A 20,720-nucleotide genomic window follows, 5' to 3' on the forward strand; every position below is an offset into this window, starting at 1 on the left:
ACGAGTGGTACAAACTTTTGTTTGGCAGAGCAGACACACGGCACAGATTTCCATACTTCAACTTGATTTTTATTTCACTTTTTTTATTCGCTTGATCATCATCTCCAACCCAAAGACAAGAATACACAGCATAAATTGAAAATAATCCATTTAATAGTTTACAACTTCTCATCTTTAAAGATTATTTCATATTTTCAGTCCGACATTCACACTCTCCTCGAAGCCATGGAACTGGAAAACGGGGAATCTCACGCCGCTCCCCTCCCCACCAACAAAAAACACACAAAATTAATTTAAATCTGATTCGCTTTTAGACGTTTTCGGGCTGGTCGGGTCGCTGAGATGAGGGAAGGGAGTCACAGGTCATGTTTTCAGAGCAAAGTGAAATCAGTTTTTTTCCCCCTCTTTTTAAAAACAAATAGAAAAGGACCAGTATGTGCATTTACATGCCCTTTCAAGCCCTTTACAAAACGACTTCATCCCAGCAAAGGAAGGAAAAATAAAGGAAAACACAAGAGATCCAGATGATGGATTTGCATTTTCTTTGCCCCTAAAATGAAACAAAACAACAACAAGAAAATAAAACAGTATCCAGGTTGTAAGCTCATGATGAACGATTTCTAATTGCACAGTCGTGCTGCCCCTCAACGGGAGCGTGACAGATTTGAACATTTAAACTTTTCTTGCATTTGCAAAAGAGGTTTCACGTCAAGAGTAGAAACGACCTTATTTACAGTTCTTCACATGCAGCTCAGAAGCCGAGTTGAAATTGCAGCCAAAAGAATTACGTCCTATGCGGATAAAAGACAGATAGCACACCGTCGCGCTCTCTCAAAGATGATTTTCTTCACACACACACACACACACACACACACACACACACACACACACACACACACACACACACACACACAGAGAGATCTGACCACGCCACACACAGGTGCTTGTTTCCTTCCTCCTCAGTTATAGTATCCATAGCTTTAATGTTGGGCTCACTTCCATTTGTAAAATGTCAACAGCTTCATAGAAAGAACTAATCAGGCGTGATTAACATACAGCTTGAATAAGACCACACACACACACACACACACACACACACAGGAATAGGTGTATGAAACGTCCTCTCAATCTGCCAGCCTTCCATTCTGCACAGCTCCCCCTTGTGCTCACTACCTTGTAGCACATGCTTCATCTGGTTTGCCTCCATTAAACAGAAGCAGATTAAATAAAACTATTTTTAAAAAAAAGCTCTAAAAGAAATAGAACATTGTACTGATTTACATTACAAAAATGTTGAGCTTCCACATGGATTTTACAGCATCATTTTGGATTGTAAATGACAGTCAAACCATGCAGGTTAAAAGCAAACCAGTTTACCATAAAGGGAACTTTAAAAAAAAAAAAAAAAAAAAGGGGGAGAAAAACAATGCAGGCATGGCAGTCATAGTGTCCTTGCTTTTGGATGGAGAGAGAGAGATCGAGCGAGTTAACGCACCAAAACAAAAACGGGCTTCACAAAAACAAACAGCAGGTTGAAGAGAAGATCAAGAGAGCACGTAAGGCCAAACGAAAGATGCGTCTTGGCAACGGAGCTGCTCTGCAAGAGGCCGTGGATGCGAGAGGTGTTCGCGGGGCGGGGAGCACAACTCAAGTCGCTGCTCCTCAGTAGTACAGTGCATCATTCAGATTGTGTGTGTGCGTGTGTGTGTGTTAAAGCCACGTTAGAATCACACCATTCAGAGACCCAACAACGCCAGGGCGTGACGTCCAATCAGGACTCAACATGAAACCAAATGAAGCTCCATTGCATCCTCTTAAGATTACTTTTGTACATATATGCATACAATTATACTTTCCAACTAATCTTTTATGTGGATTTTATTTAATCTGATCAGCGGGGTTTTTTTTTGTTTTACAACTATATACAATGTACAGGCAGATCATAAATCTTTTACAATGAATGAGTGATGATACATACTTGTCTCGTTATAGACCGACTAAATCTATTTAGACAATGTACATTGTGAGTAGCTGGAATTTTGTTTAGAAAATGATATCTAAAAAAAGGATGAAAGATAGTACAATAGACAAACATTTGTAAAAGCCCTCAGTATGTACAGAAAAAAGCCAATATAGCATTCATCAACAAACAGAAGAAAAATGTTCAGCAGAAAAAAAAAAAAAAGATTTCTCCATATACACATATCATGAGCTCAAAAATATTTCCAAAGCTAGTAGTATATCTCTGATTTGGTCACAGAAGTTAAAAGATGAGTGAAGCATAGTGAGAGGAGTTATATCGGCGGGTCATAGTGAGGCTGTGAGTTCAGTAATGAGATGCACAGACTGCTGTTAGTTTTCTTCATGCAGACGCTCCCCAACCCTCCGTTGCATTTGGCGACTAAACAAAAGCTGCCGACGTCCTGCCACTAACGTTAACAGAAAGAAAACAGAGTGAGGTATTAAGGTTCCTATCCCCGATGATGGCATGCTTCTGACGAGAGTGAAGGTGGCTTCCAAAAAAAAGAAAAAAGTTTCCTTTGCTCCGACTAATAATTCAGTCTCTGTTGCTTGATGGATTTTGGGGAGGATATGGAAAATAGCCGATGCCAGCTTGTCAACGTTTGCACACATTAGCTGCCATTAACTTTGCTTTAATTATAGGATTTAAATATTATCGACTCTCGTTTTAATTAGAAATCTGAGAAAACCAAGATATAATTTGAAATATTTTAATGTAACTTACAAATTCCTGGACCAAAAATTGTTGCTCAGCTTAGTGGTATTTTAGTTCAAATCCATCACGAGCGACAGACGATGCTCACTTTCTTTTTCTTTTTACCCAGCTAAAGTCAGAAAGGCACATCACTTTGATAACAGGCATAATTACTGCAGAAACAAAACAAACTCTCACAAAATCAGTGCCGAAAAGATGAGCATCCCCGACCAAAAAAAAAAAAAAAGACTTGGAAAGAAGAATTAAGAGAGGGGGGAAAAAAAGCATTCAGTGCAAGTTACTACATTCATGACAAACTTCATTTACATGTGTGAGCATGGTGACCAAGTTCAATCAGGTTAAACAAATCAGAAACAGAAGTCAAAATGCAGTCCCGACTGATGATGCAGATGCAGGAAAAGTTTAAAATGCAGATCTCTCTCTAACACAAACGCAGCTCGTTTTCGGGTAAGCTTCAGAGCGACAACGTATTCACTGCAGTACATCAAACTTACTGTTCTGTACAGATCTACAAGCTGTCGATTCCCTACGGATGAGGTGTTGGGTGAGGTGAAATGTTCTGAAACCAGCCACAGAGTTGGACAAAGCGGTTTACAAACAGAATCAGAAAATCCCCCCGCCCGCCACCTCGGAGCTTAAAGTCCAGATGTAATTGTGACCCCAGCACACATGCATTTAGCAAATTAATGTAATTCAGAATGAATACAACTCTGAAGTTATATTGTTGAGAGTGTGGAGAAAGAAAAAGTTTTCAAAGTTTTTCCTGCTGCCATCATAGGAATGACGGTTCATGAAAGCAAAGCCAATCCTACTGATCAAGGGAGCAAATGCCTCAAACTGCATTTTAGGATTATTAAAAAAAAAAGAAAAAAAAAGAAAAAAGAAAGAAAGAGCCCAAAGGGGGCAACACTTTTTCAGAGGTAAAGTGTGCCACAGTGGACGGTGCGCATGAATCCTTCTGGGTGTGGTGATGGAGGGGTGTGAGAAAAATACATCAGCATACTAGGAAATCAATTAAGAGTGGAAAGAGAAAGTTCAACGATTGATATGTTTTTTTTTTTCCCCAATTACTCTTGCAATGCCAACAGGGTCTTCGTAACATCTCCTCTATCCTCCTGATGCTCTGCTGCTTCCCACGCAACTCGAGAGCAGCGGTCTGCAGTGATGTCACAGGGCGGTCCGTTGGAAGAAAGGATGGGGGGTAAAGAACATGGGGGAAGGGGGAAAAAAAAAAAAAAAAAAAAAAAAAGGTTTTCATAGTTCCCTTGGTGGGGCTTTTTGGAGGCAGCAGGAGCCGGTCATCACTGCCACGACTGCGGGGGGAAGTTATTAACCTCTGCCAGGTCCTGCACGGCCGAGCCTTTGTGGGTGTAGGTTAGTTTGATCCTCATTCGTAGTTGTTGCTGAAATTTTAAGGTTTTGATTGTAAAAACAGTAAAAAAACAAAACAAAAAAAAAGAAAAATCATGGAAGTTGTAAATATGGATGTACTGCTATGAAGCTAAAGGATAAAGAGAATATTTGAAAAGAATCTCACCTTCTGTGGGTTGAGAACTCTGATGACCTGTGTGACGGTTCCCTGGTTGAGAGCTGGGACGACGTTACTGCTGGGGGAAAGGAGCTGCAGCTGGAATGTCTGACGAAAACAACAATTTCAGATGAAACAATAACGCACATGGGGGGAAAAAAACGCTTTAAAATGACAAGTTTAATTCATTTCTAATAGATGGGTGTCGAGGTCAAATGACTTGCGTTTTAAAAATGTAGGCAAATTTAGGAACATTTACTGTATGTTCCACAGAACCCCAACAATTTCCTCATCATTTTAAGAACAAATATAAATATAAGTTTTATTAAAATGCTGCAAAAACATAAAAAAAAAGCTTGTGATATAAGACCCAAGGTAAAAGTCCAATTCTTGTAATGCTAACACTAATAATTAATTAACATCCATTTATTTTAGTTAAAACATAATTTTTATTTATTTATTTTTTAACCTTTTCAGCAGTCACAACTGCTTTCCTTCACTGTTGACTGGATGTGTGTGTGTGTGTGTGTGTGTATCTGAGACAGTTTTGCAAATGCAAACTATGCTCATGTCCACTCATTGGTCAGCTTTGTCCAACCCGATTTGCATGCAGAATATTCAGGCAATGCTTTTAAACACACCAAAAAATTAAAAAAAAAATAGTTTTTTAGTTTTGCTAAGCTGTTTATAAGACTTTTTATTATTTTGTATGTCATAGATGTAGCAGCCGAACAATTAGAATTTGTCATAAATCTTCATTTTCAGTCAAATTTAGGATTTCAAAACATAAACTTGTGTAATATAGCTTGTTATCTTTGGGAACAAATTAAACATAAAAAAAAAAAGAAAACCGTAAACAAGTGAGACGTCTGTCATGTAGAGGATTGTTGTTTGATTACCTTTGGTACTGCAGCCTGAAAAACAAAGTCGGTCATTTCAGCCTCTGTTGAGTTGGTGGCGTGGATGGTGATGACTGCGATGTTTGGGTTAGGGTTAGCTCTCTCAAATGTGAAGTCTATTTTTAGACCATTCTTGTTGTATGCAGTCATGGAAGGAATACCTAAGCAGGAGATTCGTGGAAATCATTTCACAATGAGATCAGAGTTTTCAATGCAGTAAAAATCTCACCGAAAATGCCAACTAAAGCCTCATAATAAGCAGATTTCTTTGAAAAACTACAGCTTATGTGTAGCTTAGAGGAGGAACACACTCCTACCTGCAGCTGCAATGTCATTGAACAGGGGTTGTGAAGTGAGGCCGTCCAGCAGGAAAGGCGGCTGGGAAGTGGGCACTGAGGGAGCGGGTGCAGGCGCCGGACCGCCTGAGGAAGTAACAAAATCAAATATGCTTTTCTAGATGTTTTAGAAAATATTCTTTCATAGATAAAAGTCTTTTTTTAATCAATGTCCAAGTTGACTCTTTACAAGTAAAAAATTAACTTGAGGTTAAGTTAGATCCAGAAGAATCTTAAGATCAAGTTAACACTGATAACTAAACCAAAAATTTACACCAAGTCGTTGATTTTTCCTTTAAACAGGTTAAGAGAGCGCTTTAAGGTGAGCGTCGTACCACTTAGGGAGAGGTCACCCAGGAGGTCAAGCAGCTCTCCTCCAGCTGAGGCAGGCTTTGTGGGAATCGTAGTCTGGATTACCGGCACCACATCATTTCCACCCAGCAGGTCTAACAAATCATTAGCCTACAGAGTAAAGACAACATGGAGACTTGCTCAATACATGTAATCATTTAGTAGATCAAATAATAACACTATGAGACAAATTAAAACAGTTTCAGTTGAAAACTTTAGTAAAAAAAAAACAAAAAACTTATAAAGTCAAAGGCTGTCAGCAATGATTTAGGTGTTTAACTTGCATATTAACAATAAATATTCTTTGAAATTTTTCTCACTTGGTTTGTTGGTTGGGTAACAGGCGGTGGATGTTTTGCCTCCACCGTAGATGGCTCAGTCTCTCCGTTTGTCTGTACGATTTCTGTGGGACCGTTAGAGGCTGTCTTCTCCATGATGGGCATACGTTCAAGAAGAGCTGGTCTATAAAGGAATATATATACACATATATATCATATATATATATATATATATCTGCTCAATCTACCTTTGCCGTCTTTAATTTGTGTTTTTCACCTGGCTGGAATGTTTTTACATCAGATTTCAACACTTTCCTGCAGTATTTCATAAGCTTCATAATTATTAATAACATGTATATAAGACTTTTGTTACAACATTCCTTTTCAAGGCAAACATTTTAAAATGTATACTTTTCAGTGCAAAGGTAATGGACATGATGTAAAAAAAATATTTAGATTTTATTTTCCTGAACATACAATTTTAAAACAAAAGCTATAAATCACAAAGCAAACGAATGATGCTGCAAATCTCAGACACAACATAATTTAATACCTACCTAGTATAAAAAAAATATATAAGCATGTAAAATTTTACAGCCTTAAATTGAAATGAACAAATACAGAACTCCAAATCTTCAGAAACCCTGAATATGGATGTTCTACATTTTCATTTTGTTAGACATTAGGAAGCTTCACCTCATGTGGTCGTATTTCTTGAAAAGTGCGTTGTACTCCACGGCTCTCTGCTGAAGCTCCACATCAATGCTACTCCCGTATATTGAAACCACCTTTTTGATTCGGCTAAAAACACAAACAGAAGTTGTTGTTTTTTTAAATTATTAAAATGTGACACAGAAGGAAGTAAAAAAAAAAAAGCGTAATAATTAAAGCCAAATTGCAGCCAAAGCTTAAAGTGCTAATTAATCATTAAGTAGCCATGACTCCAAAGTGATATGGGCAAAACAAAAAATGATCTTGTAAGCGTTTGTGGTCTAAACTACAGAAGAAGATTAGGGCAAAAAAAAAGAAAAAAATTCTGACTTTAATTTTAACTGAAATCATTTCTAGCAGACTGCACATTTTTCCCCAATAAAATTTCACATCTTCTCATGAATACCATGTTCATATCTTTATGAAAGATAAATTATTCTGCTGTGTTTTTGGTTACTGCAACATGAATAAGCAGAAAGCTCCAATTTAGAAATTTAATATGGAAAATTAATTTTAAGTAACTACTCTTGACCTACAGCAATCTGGCCACAACTTTGTTCATGTGTTATTCGTTTTGTTTTTTTGTTGTTGTTGTTTTTACAATGATCTAAAGGACTCTAAAGTTTCAAGTGTTTAGGGGTAGGAGTTTATAAGTTCTCACTTCTTCCTACCCCATTTTGAGCATGATATGTTAACTGAAACAAAAAAATCTGTATTTTCTCTTCTTTCTTATGCACTTCTTGTTACTGTGCACTATTTTATTTTATATTTGTATCATGTTCGAATAAATTTCATTTCATTTCATTTCATTTCATCTAAAATCAAGATGATCAAAAAAGCTCCTTAAAAGTTGCAGTGGATATGGCTTCAATAATACAGCTAATCTCAAACATCTGTTTGACAAAATAAATCATGTGAGACAAAGTCATCTGTCCCTGTGAGTCATGGTTGACTCCATCCAGCAAAGCAAATAGTAAATACTTTTAGATAATGTATAAAATTACAATATGGAAGCCGACTGTAATAAAATATCATAAAACTGTTTCAGAAAAACTGATACTGTCAGGAAAATAAATGCAGAACAACAAAGGAGGGAAACATTCACTCACTTCACGCTGCTGAAACGAGTCGACAGCTTCATGATGGCGGTGAGGGAATAGCCGCGGGTCACGGGCGTGGACAGATTGGACACCAGAAGACCTTCCAATACATCCAGAACTTCGTCCTCAGTCACCTGAGGAAACCACAAGGTTCACCAGTGTAGTGATTCAAACAGGACTTGTTTCATATCTAGTCAGGATTTCTCCAAAAATACCTGGATGGGCTCCTCTTCCTCACACTGCCCTGACACCAGGAGGTCTCCGTATTCTCCTATGCACCACGACGCAACCTGCACAAGAGGTTGCTGGAAGACAGACGGAAAACGCCACAAAGTTTATTCTGGATACTTAACATGGTCTGAAAATGTAAAATATCAATTATGTTCACGGCGTACGCTTAATCGTAGATCAAACCGGAGTGTCTCTGACCTGTGAAATGTCGTCCAGCAATGCTTTGTAAAGTCTCTGAACCGTATACGCGTGCATCTCCACGGAGTTTGTGATGAGCTGGATCAGGTTGGGAACGGAGTCGTCTCGCACGTAGCTCCCTGCCTACAAAACGGTGACGCAAAGACAAACTCAAACCAGACTGCTTGCAGCCATGACTTTAAGGATTGGAACGTTTCTGTAGCATACACACCGTTGTCAGTACTCTCATAATGGTGTCTATGTGCCATCTTTTCGAAGGAGCATATCTGCGAAGCAAAAGAATGAAAAGATTTGTCAAATAAATGGAAAAAAAAGTTATCCAACACCGTGGACGCAAGAAAACAAATGCTGTCAGAAAACAAACGGTATCAGCAAAATCTGTCAGACGATGGATCACTCATTTTATCATCATACAGCATTCCATATTTCTAGGATGTGGAAACTTTACAGATGGGGTAACATATAGTGACTTCATTCTGTAATGCTTCAAAAAAAAAAAAATGCCTGAAATGACCCAGCCCAGGAGGGAATGAGACATTAAAATCATTCTAAAGTATCCGAGTGCATGGAGAATGTTTGGCCTTACTTCTCAGCAGCTAGAAACACTCCTGATGCACAATCTGCCTTGAATTCTGGGTCACAGGAGTCCAGGAAGTAGAGCAGCTCCTTCATCATGCCTCTGATGTTGTTGCCGTTCACGAGGGCAAAACTCAGCTCCATCGCACGTCTGCACCGAAACAGAGCATCGCGTCAAAAACAAGGCGACGAGTGGAAAAGAAGTCGAAGAAAAGCGAGATGTGACCTCTTAATGGAGACGTCCAGATCTTTTAAACAATCCACAATGGTGCTCCGATGCCTCTGCACCGCATTGTGATCCGTTTGTACCGTCTTTAGTAGAGATGTCAACGCCACATATCTGGAACAAGGGAGTTTTCAATGAAATGGAATAACTGGGATTTAACTCCATCTTTATTTAATCCATTCATCAAAGATCAAGATTGGTAAATGAAGTAATTACCTTATATTTTTGTCATTGTTAAGAAGGAAGCGACCTAGTATGTTAATGGCCAAAACCTGAAAGGAAGAAAAAAAACAAGTATTTAGAAGAGTGAAATCAAAAAGAAATTCTAGAGGTTTGCCTTAAAGCAAAAAACAAAATTTTTTAAAAGTCCCTCACCCTCAGTCCACTTTCAGACTTGATGTCCATTATGGTGAGTACAGTCTCATACAGGATTGCATTACCTACATTTTTACTTGTCTCTGTGTTTGTCGCAACCTGCAAAACAACCGTTGGTGAGCCACACTTTAAGCAATGCTCCTTGAAAATGACTAAATACATCAATGCATTTAATACTTTGCATTCTAACCTGTGCGAGAATGTCATTCATTGCTTCACTGGAGTCGTCATCATTCTTGCCTAAAATTCTCAGTAGTCTCAATATCCGCACCTAAGGAAAAAAAAACACATCCTGTAATAACAGTAACTCACTTCTCTGAGCTTGATAACTACGTGTCAGAATCGGTTCAGATCTTAGTGGCTTATTCAATTACAACAAAAGGTGTTTTCTGCGTGTATAAATTAAATACAGAAGTGCTGAAAACTCATTTCTATTTACATGTTCAAACCAAGATAAAAGTTGAGTCAAACTGCGGTTTTAACAATGAAGACTTGCCTGCAGGAAAGGGTCGCTTATGCCCGACACATCATGCTCAGGAGAATATCCAGACATTATTAGGTTCTTGAGGATTCTCACCAACTGTGGAACCAGCTATAAAAACAAAACAAAACAAATACCAACAACAGAAGAAATAAAAAGAGGAGAGGTCACAATATTATGCACAGATCCCAGACTTACACCTGAACAATGTTTATAAACTAACTTATTAAAAATAAAGTGACAAATATTCAAATGTGGGGAGTGAAACAGTGTTGGAGTTTCCGTTAACTATGGTGAAGAAAATGTATTAAAACATTTGTGCAAAAATCTAAAGTGTAGGGATGTGAAATTAAAGGGAACTGGTCGTTTCAAAGTGAGCAGCCTCTTGGAAAACCAAAATATGTAAAATAATTATCTAAACTCTCAGTGTTCTTGAAGGAAATGTAATGTTGAGAATCTAGACATTAATATCTAGCAGCAGGATATCGTCATTTTAGTTTGATCACATAACGGAAAACGGATCCATACCGTCATAAGAACCATAATCAATGAGGGGAAATGAAAGTTTTCATAATATAAAATGCATCTGATTTAATTACAAGTGAGATTTGCACTTTCAATGATTATTTAACTCCAGGATTTAATAAAAAATGCCCAACTAAATAGAAAAATCTGCTAATATTTAATAAAGAAATGTATGGATACAAAATGGAACTAGGTTGGAAGAAAAATGGCAAGGAATGGATACAAATTGTCAAAGGAGCAAAATATCAAATTTAGGCTCCAACAGTAAAAAAATGTTGGGTTCAAGTATTTGACTATTAAAGTTAGCTTTTTTACACTTTAAGAAATGTGCAAAAACTACTTATTAAACATTGGAAAACAAATGAAAAGGGGTTTTCGGTGTTGGTAATTTCTAAAACATTTGCAGTGGAGCAGTTTGGCATAAAAAAACAAATCAGATAAAATGATATTTCAGGTCTTTGTAGTCTTAAACCAAAAAGAAAGAAACACGTAAGCCTTTTAGATAAAAATGTGCAAGCAAATACCAGACCGGGCTTATAGAATGACAAGAACACTTTACAATTTGGCCAGATATAAAATTACATCCCATTTATATGTCTGCATACAGGGTTAATGCAACTACCACTACATAGTGCGACTTGTGGCCATCAACCATAAACCGCCAATTTCCCTCAAGTCTGTGATTAAACGAGTTGCACATTAAAAATAGTGGGAAATGTTTCTGACGAATGGAGCAAAGACAGTTTTGTATAATATTTAAAAAACACTGACATAGTAATGATCACCGTACAATATAAAGAAACCAAAATTCTAACTGAAAACAAGACATGACATTACTGAACACAAATCTGGGTACGTGTGAGGTGACCGTGAGGAGTGATAACTATTAACAGCATGCACCAGCTATGAGATCAGAATGTACTCTTACCTTCTCATTCTAACACAATGCAGGAATTGTAACAAAGACAAATGACAGAAAAAATATGAAGTAGATGTTAGGGAGGGGAAACTGGAAAAATCATTCACTTTCAGAGAGCTTCAGATAATGTTCAGAATTATGAGCATGAGACGCGGCGGCCTAGTTTGTTACACTCGTATAGGAGAGGAACAGCAGCAGTCGAGAAACAACAGGGGGGAAAGACAGTGAGAGGAGATTAAAGATTATCTGAAACTAGGAGAAGACCCGTATCATAATCTGGTTTAACATATCTACCGATCTAAGTGCTGAAAAATAAAATGTGCAACTGAAGGAGAATGAAATGTGACATGAGTTTCAGACAAATGTGCCAGTAGTTGCTTGACTTTTTTTTTTTTGTGTGCGAGACAGTCCGTACCTTTCTGAAGTGGGCCAGCATATCAGGACTTCTTTCACACATCTCGGTGAGGAGGACGACAGATGTATGCAGAACACCTGAGAGGACAGGAGAGGCAGGTGATTTTCATTTACGTGCAAAGCTACAAATTGCTCATTAATATTTGTGATTAAAATGCATTTACCGCAGTAAATGCGTTGCACCAGTTGTAATCACTTTCATAGTCCTAACTAGCTTTATTGGCTGCACCTGTGAAAGTCTGTCTCTGTCATTTTACACTGCAGCACAAAGAGCAACATCATAATATTGCTGTAATTCACAAGGTCACTCATTGCATCTCTGAATTTACAAGGCAAAATAATTCCTCCACGGCAGTAGAGGAGACGGCCACCAAACAGTAGAAGGCCGCCACAATGCTACTATTTACATACAATGGAAAGAATAAAAAACACTAGCCAATATTCAGGAGATGTTAGCCTTGCAGCGCTTCCCTCTCCAGCACTGCCAGAAATACTAATACCAGCCTTTATGACCACTGTGTCACTCTCCTGACCCAAACCTCACAGAGAACCGATGGAGGATCTTCAAGACGACAGACTTTAAACTGAGCAGACGAGTCAAAACCTGTGATTTTAACTTGTGTGCCTCATCTCCCCTGCAGAGCCATGGGGTGAAAATATACTGTACAGTACAAGGAACCTATATGTATTATGTAATACTCCAACTTCTCAGAAACTGCATTCAATTTTTATTGGCAGCAAGGCATAATCATCAAAACTATCAGCAATAAACAAGCAAATAAATTTCACCTTCTATACAGGGGTTTCACTTTAACTGAGTTACTGAAATATATTTTTCTTTGTTACTGTAATTTATGAGGACGTGAGCAGAAGACTTGATCCATTAAATTACATTTCTATGACAGTTACAAGCAAATAAAGTGGTACATATTAGAGTTTAAGCAATTAGTCAAGTTTCAAGAGTAATTCCACTTTTAAACATAAAAAGTTTGTGATTCCCTGCTGATGATTTAAATATTACTGCTGCACAAGTTGCTTACATCACAGTTTGAGACGAAGATGCAGTTCCAATATACCAATTGGAAAAATGAGATTTGGCACTACGATAATTTCAAATAAAAGACCAAATTAGCTGAAGACGACATCGCCGATTCAGTATTCAAGCAGAAAGTCAGAATCCTTTGCGTCCAGCCCGCAGAACAGAACCAACACAAGGTCATGTTTTGCGTAAACATCAGCGCTAAACGGTACGGCTTCTTAAACTGTGGGCAGCGCCGCTTGGCTCAGTACAGACGTCGTATCTTTCAACGCAGCTGCCTTCAGTTCAGCCCTCCACCCCGGGGCATTTACTGCACACCTTCCCCTTCTGTCAACTTACTGATGCCACAAAATCTTCATTAGAGAACCTGTGGCCATTTAAAAACAGCTCTTCAAAGGGCCAGGAGTAAAACAGCTGTGGCAATAACTAAATGCACCATTGTCCTATTTTATGGTCATTTCATTGAAAAGAAAGCTGTCCAACAGAGACATTGAGTTATTTTATCTTATTTGCCCTGTGCTCCATACAATGGACTGCACACAAACCTAAGCGTTTGGCAGGTCAATAGGTTCCAATGTCCTCTGCAAAGGACGCGACAAGAAGATAGTTGTACTCGATGTGGCACTGTGAGTCGAAGGAAACTGGACGGATTCTGCATTTCTGTGGGACGACTCCATTTCCCAGGGGGCCGTCAGCTGGCCCCTGACGCTCAGTTTCCACTTACCGTGGTTCTTCTCACTCAGCAGGTTTTTTGTGGCTGGAAGAAACATTTCCATGAGCTCTGGGACCTTCCTGATGACATGGACTGCACACAGCGCTGCCTGTTAAAGATTGAAATAAGAGATGGTTGAGCATTGTTTCTTATTCCATTTCATCTTTACGTTTCATCTGCAAACCTCTAATTTTCACATATGAAAGCACAAAAACCAAACAAAGTGAAGCTTACCTTTTTCCTCAAGTACGAGTTGGACGTTTTAAGCAGCTTCTCTACCTCCCCCGCCAGGTCACGACACATTTCTGAGGACCCCATGCAGCCTAAAGTGCACAAAGCCAGGCCTTGGACGTACTGTGTGCTGTGATTCAAATCACTGGTGTGGAAGAAACGAGTCACATAAGCCGTGGAAACGCAGCAGAATAAAATGGAAACGTTCTAAATATTGTAATACAGATGGCCACATGAGGTTAGAGCACATTAGGAAGATTATGATTTAGCGAGGAAGAAGCAAAATCTCTACAACAGAGAACAGCTCATGATGTTGTTTCGTGTTTCAGGAGCAAACAACTCAAGATCCGAGTTTACATCTAAATCACCACTTCACACAGCTGTGTGCAGTTTGAATTTCACTTACTTTTTAATGCAATTTGTCATTAGTAAATGAACATCCTGTCTCTCGTCCAGAAGAAGCATAGCTCCCAAATAACCTATCCGTTTGTCAGTGAACTTTTGGGATGCAATCAGCTTCAGACACTCCAGCTAGAGACAAGACAAAGAGTCACAACACACTCAGGTCATCATCTCTGAAACGTCACGTTCACTGGAAATCAAACGAGATTTAATCCTCTTAGTCAGACACACACACCTGCCCAAAGTGGGCTGGGTAGCCCAACATGTGCATATAAAGTAACTTTGCCACATTTCTGCAACGGTATGTGTTGTCTTCCTCTCTGAAAGACGAGCGGATAGCAGCACACTCTTTCTGGATCATCTCTCGCTCCTCTGCCTGGGTCCGTGCCGTCCGGATGGTCCGGATCAGCTCCCGCAGTCTGATCGGAGCTGGCATTCTCTGGAGAACACAGAAGATCGGAAAGGGTGTTACCCAGCGACACGAGACCACATCACGCTCAAAACAGGAATCAGTCCTCTAGGAATTGGCAAACAGCCACCATTAATTACCTAAAACACCCAGTGTGTAGTACATATTAAAAGTGGAGTTGCATAAACTAAGATTACTCACTAAAACTACCAAACAAAGTTGTAAATGGTCAAAAATTTCATACATTTTTTGGGAATGAAATAATCTTCTTGGCCTGAAGTTCATTCAAAGTGAGAACAATTTTGTGTTTGGTTCACTTTTTGCTTGCATAAACTGTGTGTTGGTTTCAGGACGCTGAACTCCTGAGCAGAATTAGGAGCAGAAACAGGCGAGAAGAACGAGTGAAATTTAATTCCCTCCACAGAGAAGCTTCTAGGAGCACACAAGCACAAAGCTTAAAATATTTATGAAGTCAACATGCTTTGTCGTGAAAAGAAATTTTGCACTAAATACCGAACATTAAAATTAATGAAAATAAGATACAAAGGGAAAACGAAGCAAAGAGAAAAGTGTGAAAGCTGCACAATCACTTTGTTCCAAAATAAATCGCTTGCGATACAAAAATCAGATATCTGTACTTTGTTTATCCAAAATCTTCTAATCAGTTCAAAGTCTGGAAGCGTAGCTCTAGAGATAAATGGTAATCTTCTTCAAAATGTCAATAAAACCCAAACCAGAACACTTCACATCCTTGCAACACTAAAATATAAAAAAAAGTCCGACTTCAGCTCGGGTCAATGTGATTAACAAGCAGACCAACACCTGTAGACTCATTACAGCAGGTCTAACTACTCGCGTCACAACGAAAGCTGTGCAGAATATTAATTTATAGGAACTTTTCGGCTTCCTTCACGCTTCAGCTGATTACAAAACTGGTGTAGCTGATGCAAAAGCAGCTGAATTTGAGCTAATCTGGAAAAAGTAAAACGTAAAATGCTATGACAGAGTTGGAAACAATTTGTGCAGAAAGCATGTCCAGAGCTCAGTGCACCCCTACGTAGCTTTAAAAGAAGGAGCCGCGGGGCCTTACGTTTGAATATCAACAGCATGCTAATCATGCCTGCATGTGTCCAGCACAGAGCCACACACAGAGAGCCGGACAGCAGAGGTAACAATCTTTAAAAAGACCAACTTCTGTATGCTGTCATTAAAATTTTTTTTTAAAGATTTCTTTGCTGTTTAATTTCCAACCAGAATTTTCAGTAGTGTGTTATCAACCTAAAAGGATCATTACTGGAGCCTTCTGACTTGCTCATTCTGTCTTTGTCACTGAAGCCTTTTATCATAAAGAGTACAGTCACACAATGAAGGTGAAAAGACACAAAAAAAATATGGTAATTACCTTTAGAGCGCATGGATTTTACCTTTGCTTTCATGAAACGGAGAGGATGTTTGTTAAAAAGGAACAACGCTTTTCCACGAACAACACAGGGCCTTTAGAAAATCCCTATAAACTACCAGATGAACTTCTGACACAAAATCATTTCGGTAGTTTCATTAAAACAGCATGCGACTCTGGGAAGGACTTTAAAACAGCCTGCCAACACTTTCACTGGAACATGGGGAGCGAATCGTAAAATCATAAAACCAAACTAAAGATGTGAGATGGTTTAGTTAACAACGATCAGTTTTTGATTTGTCATCTCTCCCTTCAGCCTGAACACTCTCAAACAGTAATTTAGATGTTTTACAGCAGATACAGGCGACACTTGGGATTGGCGCCGTCGATTTTACTTCATCATAATATCCTGTGGCATTTATATAATCATAAAAATTACTTGAAATTTAGTTTTAAAACATGCCAACATTACTTTTCAATAAAAACATCCGTCTCTGCATAATATCAGTCATGCAAACACAAGAACTGCTCTAAAAATAAAACTTAGCCATCATCACATCAGTTGCACAAAGTAATCTAAATGTACAGCTAAACAGCACATAACTTCATTCAATCTCAATTTCAAATTTAATTGACTTCCCTGTGCAGTGAAGCGCAAAGTCCAGAAGGAATTCATCCACAATAAAAGCCTAAAATATGAGCATTTCTGTGTTACACCCAGATCAAGTTGATAGTTTCAATTTCCTTAAGCAGTGAGATTTGGATAACTTTTTAACTTTGCAACCCAAAGTAAAAAAAAAGAAACGGCCTTACAACATTTTTAAATTGCAAGTTGTGATTTGGTCAGTTCGTTATGGTAACGGCTGACGGAGAAAGAAGGATCCGGACCGAGGGGGGAAAGGGAAGGTCCTTTGTTGGGGGAAAAAAAAAAAAAAGTGGTGTGTTGCAGCTGCTATTCTAAGAATTCACTTTGATCAAACAGGAACAGAGAGGGTGGGCAGCCAAGGCCACACTTTAATAAAGCCAGAGAGCTAGTCTGTTCTAACGCCATTTAAATTACCTGAGCTGAATGGACTCACTGTTGGGCTCTGTGAATCATGATAAAGCATCTCTTGCTGTGCTTATAATCAACACAAAAGGTAAATCCAGCTACTGCCGGGAGCTGATTGAATTACAGTACCATGTTTTTGCAGTGCAACAATATAATTTACTACAATCAACATCTATTTTTTCTTCTTTTTTTTTTTTTATGAAAAAACGACCCATTACTGCCATTTTCTGTAATTGCCATGTAACCGAAACAGGGAGTAGAGTTCAGGGGGAAAAACAACATCAGATGGATGTGAAAGACAAAGGTGTTTACTTATTCTGAAAAAATGTATGAGGTGGTGGTCAGGGAGAATAAAAGACTTCTAGCAGTTTGCACTAAAACAAGAAAATCACAAACAGACACGTCAAAGCCTACAGGTTCGTCTTTCTTAAACGCTTTCATTCATAACTCAAAAAAACAAAACTAAACCCAAATCGGCATTTTGGGTCATGTTACGAAAGATCCAACAACACAAATTTATCAGGGACAAAGCAATCCAAAGGTCCAAATGCAAAACCCTACAACATGTGCATTTATGTTACAAACAAATCATCCTTCCTGTTGGCACAGTAGAGACAGCAACAATAAAAAAAAAAAAAAACTCTACAGAGGAGTTGACTTACTGACTCACATCAAATATAAACTCAGAGATCAGGCACCATTTATACGGCTTTATACGAAATCACCAAATGAAATTAATGAAACGTCACAGATGATTCATCTTACTTTTTTTTTTTTTAAAGAAGAAAACGAGATCAAGCCTTTGTGATCAGCTCAGCATGGTGCAATGTAAACAAATTCATACATAAAAACACAAATTACAATAGAAGTGTGGTTAATGTTGGCGAACTTCTACACAGACACACACAGGCTTCCACAGCAGTCACAACTCTAGTCATTTGTGTCGAGGGGAAAAGGATTTAATCCCATAATTGTTCACAAAAGTCACAATCAAACTGTCTTTTAAACACAATCTGTTAAAACATGTTAATGCTGGGTTATATTTGCACTGGAAAAAGCTGGATGTAGCTGCAACCTGAGGAAGAAGCAGCCTCTCCTCCTCCTCACGGAGACTACGTCTCTACTTTGCATGTTGCCATAGGGTCTGGTGTCTGTCTTTTGGGGATTGAGGCGTGGTTGTCTACTTTAAATCCAATTAGGCTGCTATGCATCGTTCAAAAGCTACATTACCAATGAGAGCATCAATTAAATCACAGGAAAAAAATGTTACACTAAAGTTGCAGGAGCTTGTAGAGTTAAAACACAGACAATGTGTATAGTAGGCAAAATGAAACGCTACTTTTGGGCTGCATTTATGTTTAAATCAGAGACAAACAATCAATACTCCATTGAAAGAAGTTCTTTAGCTCATGTCCTAATTGCAGCATAATCACCGGCTAATTATTTTTGCACACGAATTTGGTTGTTTTACTTGACTCTGTGTACAAGCGTGACATAATTCCAACATCATTTTCCACTGTAGATCAAACTGTAGAATAAAACAATTGCTTTATGCTACGATTTACCTCCACCTGCTTCAGAAAGCAACAAAATGGCATGCTTAGCTGCAAGATTTCATCTTTTCAAAATGAATAAACTGGAATAGAAAACTAGAAAAAGGTAACTGCAAAACAGTGAAACCAAAATCCCAAACCAAAATACAAGCAAGTAGCTAAATTACGCATAGAAGTAGATAAAAATGACTGTAAAAGAGGTGAGGCACTCCTGAAAAACCCATGTACACCTGCTGAACGTCACTGTGGTTAGCTCACTTCCTACTTCCAGCCTACTTCCTCAATAATAACATACTTTATGAACCAATTTACACCAACAAGACCACTGTGTGTAAAGTAAAAGCCTGTATGATAATAGTCTATTAAGTCGATACAACGCCAACGCCAGGAAAGCCTCTCTTAAAACTTTAGTAAATCCACGTCCACGTCGTCAGCACATTAGGAAAGCTGCCGACAGCTTCCTGGATTTCCCCAAATGAAACGTTTGCTTGGGGGTGAATTATTGTACACGTCGTCAAAAGGTATTAAAAGTCTTTCCCAAGCACACGGAACAATGTCTGAAGTTACAGAAGGAAAGCACACCTGTGAAGAAGTAGCGATAAGCGAGCTAACCCTGATATATTAGGGAACTTGAAAGGACAAGGTATCAGTTTGACATCACAGCGTCACCGTGACTGAAAAAGTCTCCTTAAACTAATGCTTCTATTGATAGCATAACATCAGACGAATGGAAAACAGGACCGGGGTCACATAAGCCCCCCTCTAATTACCGACTGATCTGAACATGATGCAGCTTAGGCCTTCTTAGCGTTAGCTAGCTCCCTGACATTTCTCTGTCAAATACAGCAGTTACCGTCGAAATTAAAAGACGACCAAAGGTTTTTCTTACTTATCAAGAGAATAATCACTATATCCTACCATTTCAAGTTGTTACGACTTGTATGACTTAATCAGTAGTCACACCACAGCAGTGCACATACCTAGCCCAGCAACTTAGCTGCTGACAGGCACAACCCCGGTGCACTGAGGGCTGCGACTTCCTATGCAGCGCCTAACTGTCAGTTGACATCGCAAGTACGATCAAAAGCATTCGTATTTAAGTACAAGTAGAGACACTTCCACATATTTGTGACAACATGGTACTTTCTAAATGTACTTACGAGCCGTAATGATACCAGAAAAGAACTGGAGTCGTCTCTATTAGCAATGGAGGGAGGAACACACTAGACATGCAAAATGGTGGCTACTCTAGCCTCAGCACATCTACTGCAGGCGGAGGATTACACTGACAGAGGTTAGTCAAAGAAGTGAGTACGGCAGGTGGATATGGCATATAATCAACAGCAATTCTTCAAAATTCCCATTTTGCCATTTAGAATTGAATAAATGACAATTAAAACAACGTATGTATTTAAAGTTTAAAGTGACCACTTCCATAAAACTGCAAAAATACCGAAACACTGATCAAGGCTAAACAATTGGCTAGAGTTGCTTTTCATTAATAACCGGAACATAGATTAACTATGTTTTCCTTATTTCGTCACTGTAAAGTGTCACTTCCTTTTTGTTTGTTGATTGTATTGTGTTTTTATCATGTAAAACACTTTGAACTGCCTCGTTGCTGAAATGTGCTACACAAAAAAACTTAACTTGACTTTAAGAAATGATGATTGCTATAAATTTGAGATGTTAAATAACTGTTTCTAATCTAAAATAACACCAGGAACATCTAGAAAAACTTTACTACAGTCAAAATTTGAGAAATCTCAAAAATCAGTCCTTTTAGGAGAAATTATTAATGATAGATAGATAGATAGATAGATAGATAGATAGATAGATAGATAGATAGATAGATAGATAGATAGATAGATAGATAGATGCTTATATTTTTAAGCTTTTTTAAAAAATAATGTAAGTGATTAAAGAAATTTCCTATTCTATTTTACATATGATGTTGACTTGATTCCAAAAAAAGCATAAAAAATGCAACTGACAAGATTTATTCATTAAATATCATTTCCAAAGCAATACATGTGAAAA

The 20,720-nt window shown here is 38.3% G+C and overlaps 1 protein-coding gene across 2 annotated transcripts; it reads right to left on the minus strand.

Moving 5' to 3' along the window:
* Window positions 1-62: 62 nt before the first annotated feature.
* Window positions 63-19,949, minus strand: ap1g1 (adaptor related protein complex 1 subunit gamma 1). Of its 2 annotated transcripts, XM_015021432.1 has the most exons (24): window positions 19,841-19,949; window positions 14,504-14,707; window positions 14,273-14,397; window positions 13,870-14,011; window positions 13,648-13,744; window positions 11,886-11,962; window positions 11,480-11,488; window positions 10,042-10,137; window positions 9,736-9,816; window positions 9,546-9,644; window positions 9,387-9,442; window positions 9,171-9,284; window positions 8,955-9,095; window positions 8,580-8,634; window positions 8,369-8,491; window positions 8,155-8,244; window positions 7,949-8,073; window positions 6,825-6,929; window positions 6,171-6,312; window positions 5,835-5,961; window positions 5,482-5,586; window positions 5,165-5,325; window positions 4,275-4,373; window positions 63-4,140 (listed from the first exon to the last, which is right to left on the minus strand). In XM_015021432.1, exons 2-24 carry the CDS (start codon window positions 14,702-14,704, stop codon window positions 4,039-4,041), a joined length of 2,472 nt encoding a protein of 823 aa, XP_014876918.1. In that variant the 5' UTR covers window positions 14,705-14,707; window positions 19,841-19,949; the 3' UTR covers window positions 63-4,038. The 2 variants fall into 2 exon arrangements, with proteins under 2 accessions (XP_014876918.1, XP_014876919.1); XM_015021433.1 differs by lacking the exons at window positions 11,480-11,488; window positions 19,841-19,949.
* Window positions 19,950-20,720: the final 771 nt, after the last annotated feature.

The sequence above is a fragment of the Poecilia latipinna genome, unplaced genomic scaffold (assembly GCF_001443285.1).
Source record: "Poecilia latipinna isolate Pla-1442-1.1 unplaced genomic scaffold, P_latipinna-1.0 Scaffold2779, whole genome shotgun sequence".
Lineage (NCBI taxonomy): Eukaryota > Metazoa > Chordata > Actinopteri > Cyprinodontiformes > Poeciliidae > Poecilia > Poecilia latipinna.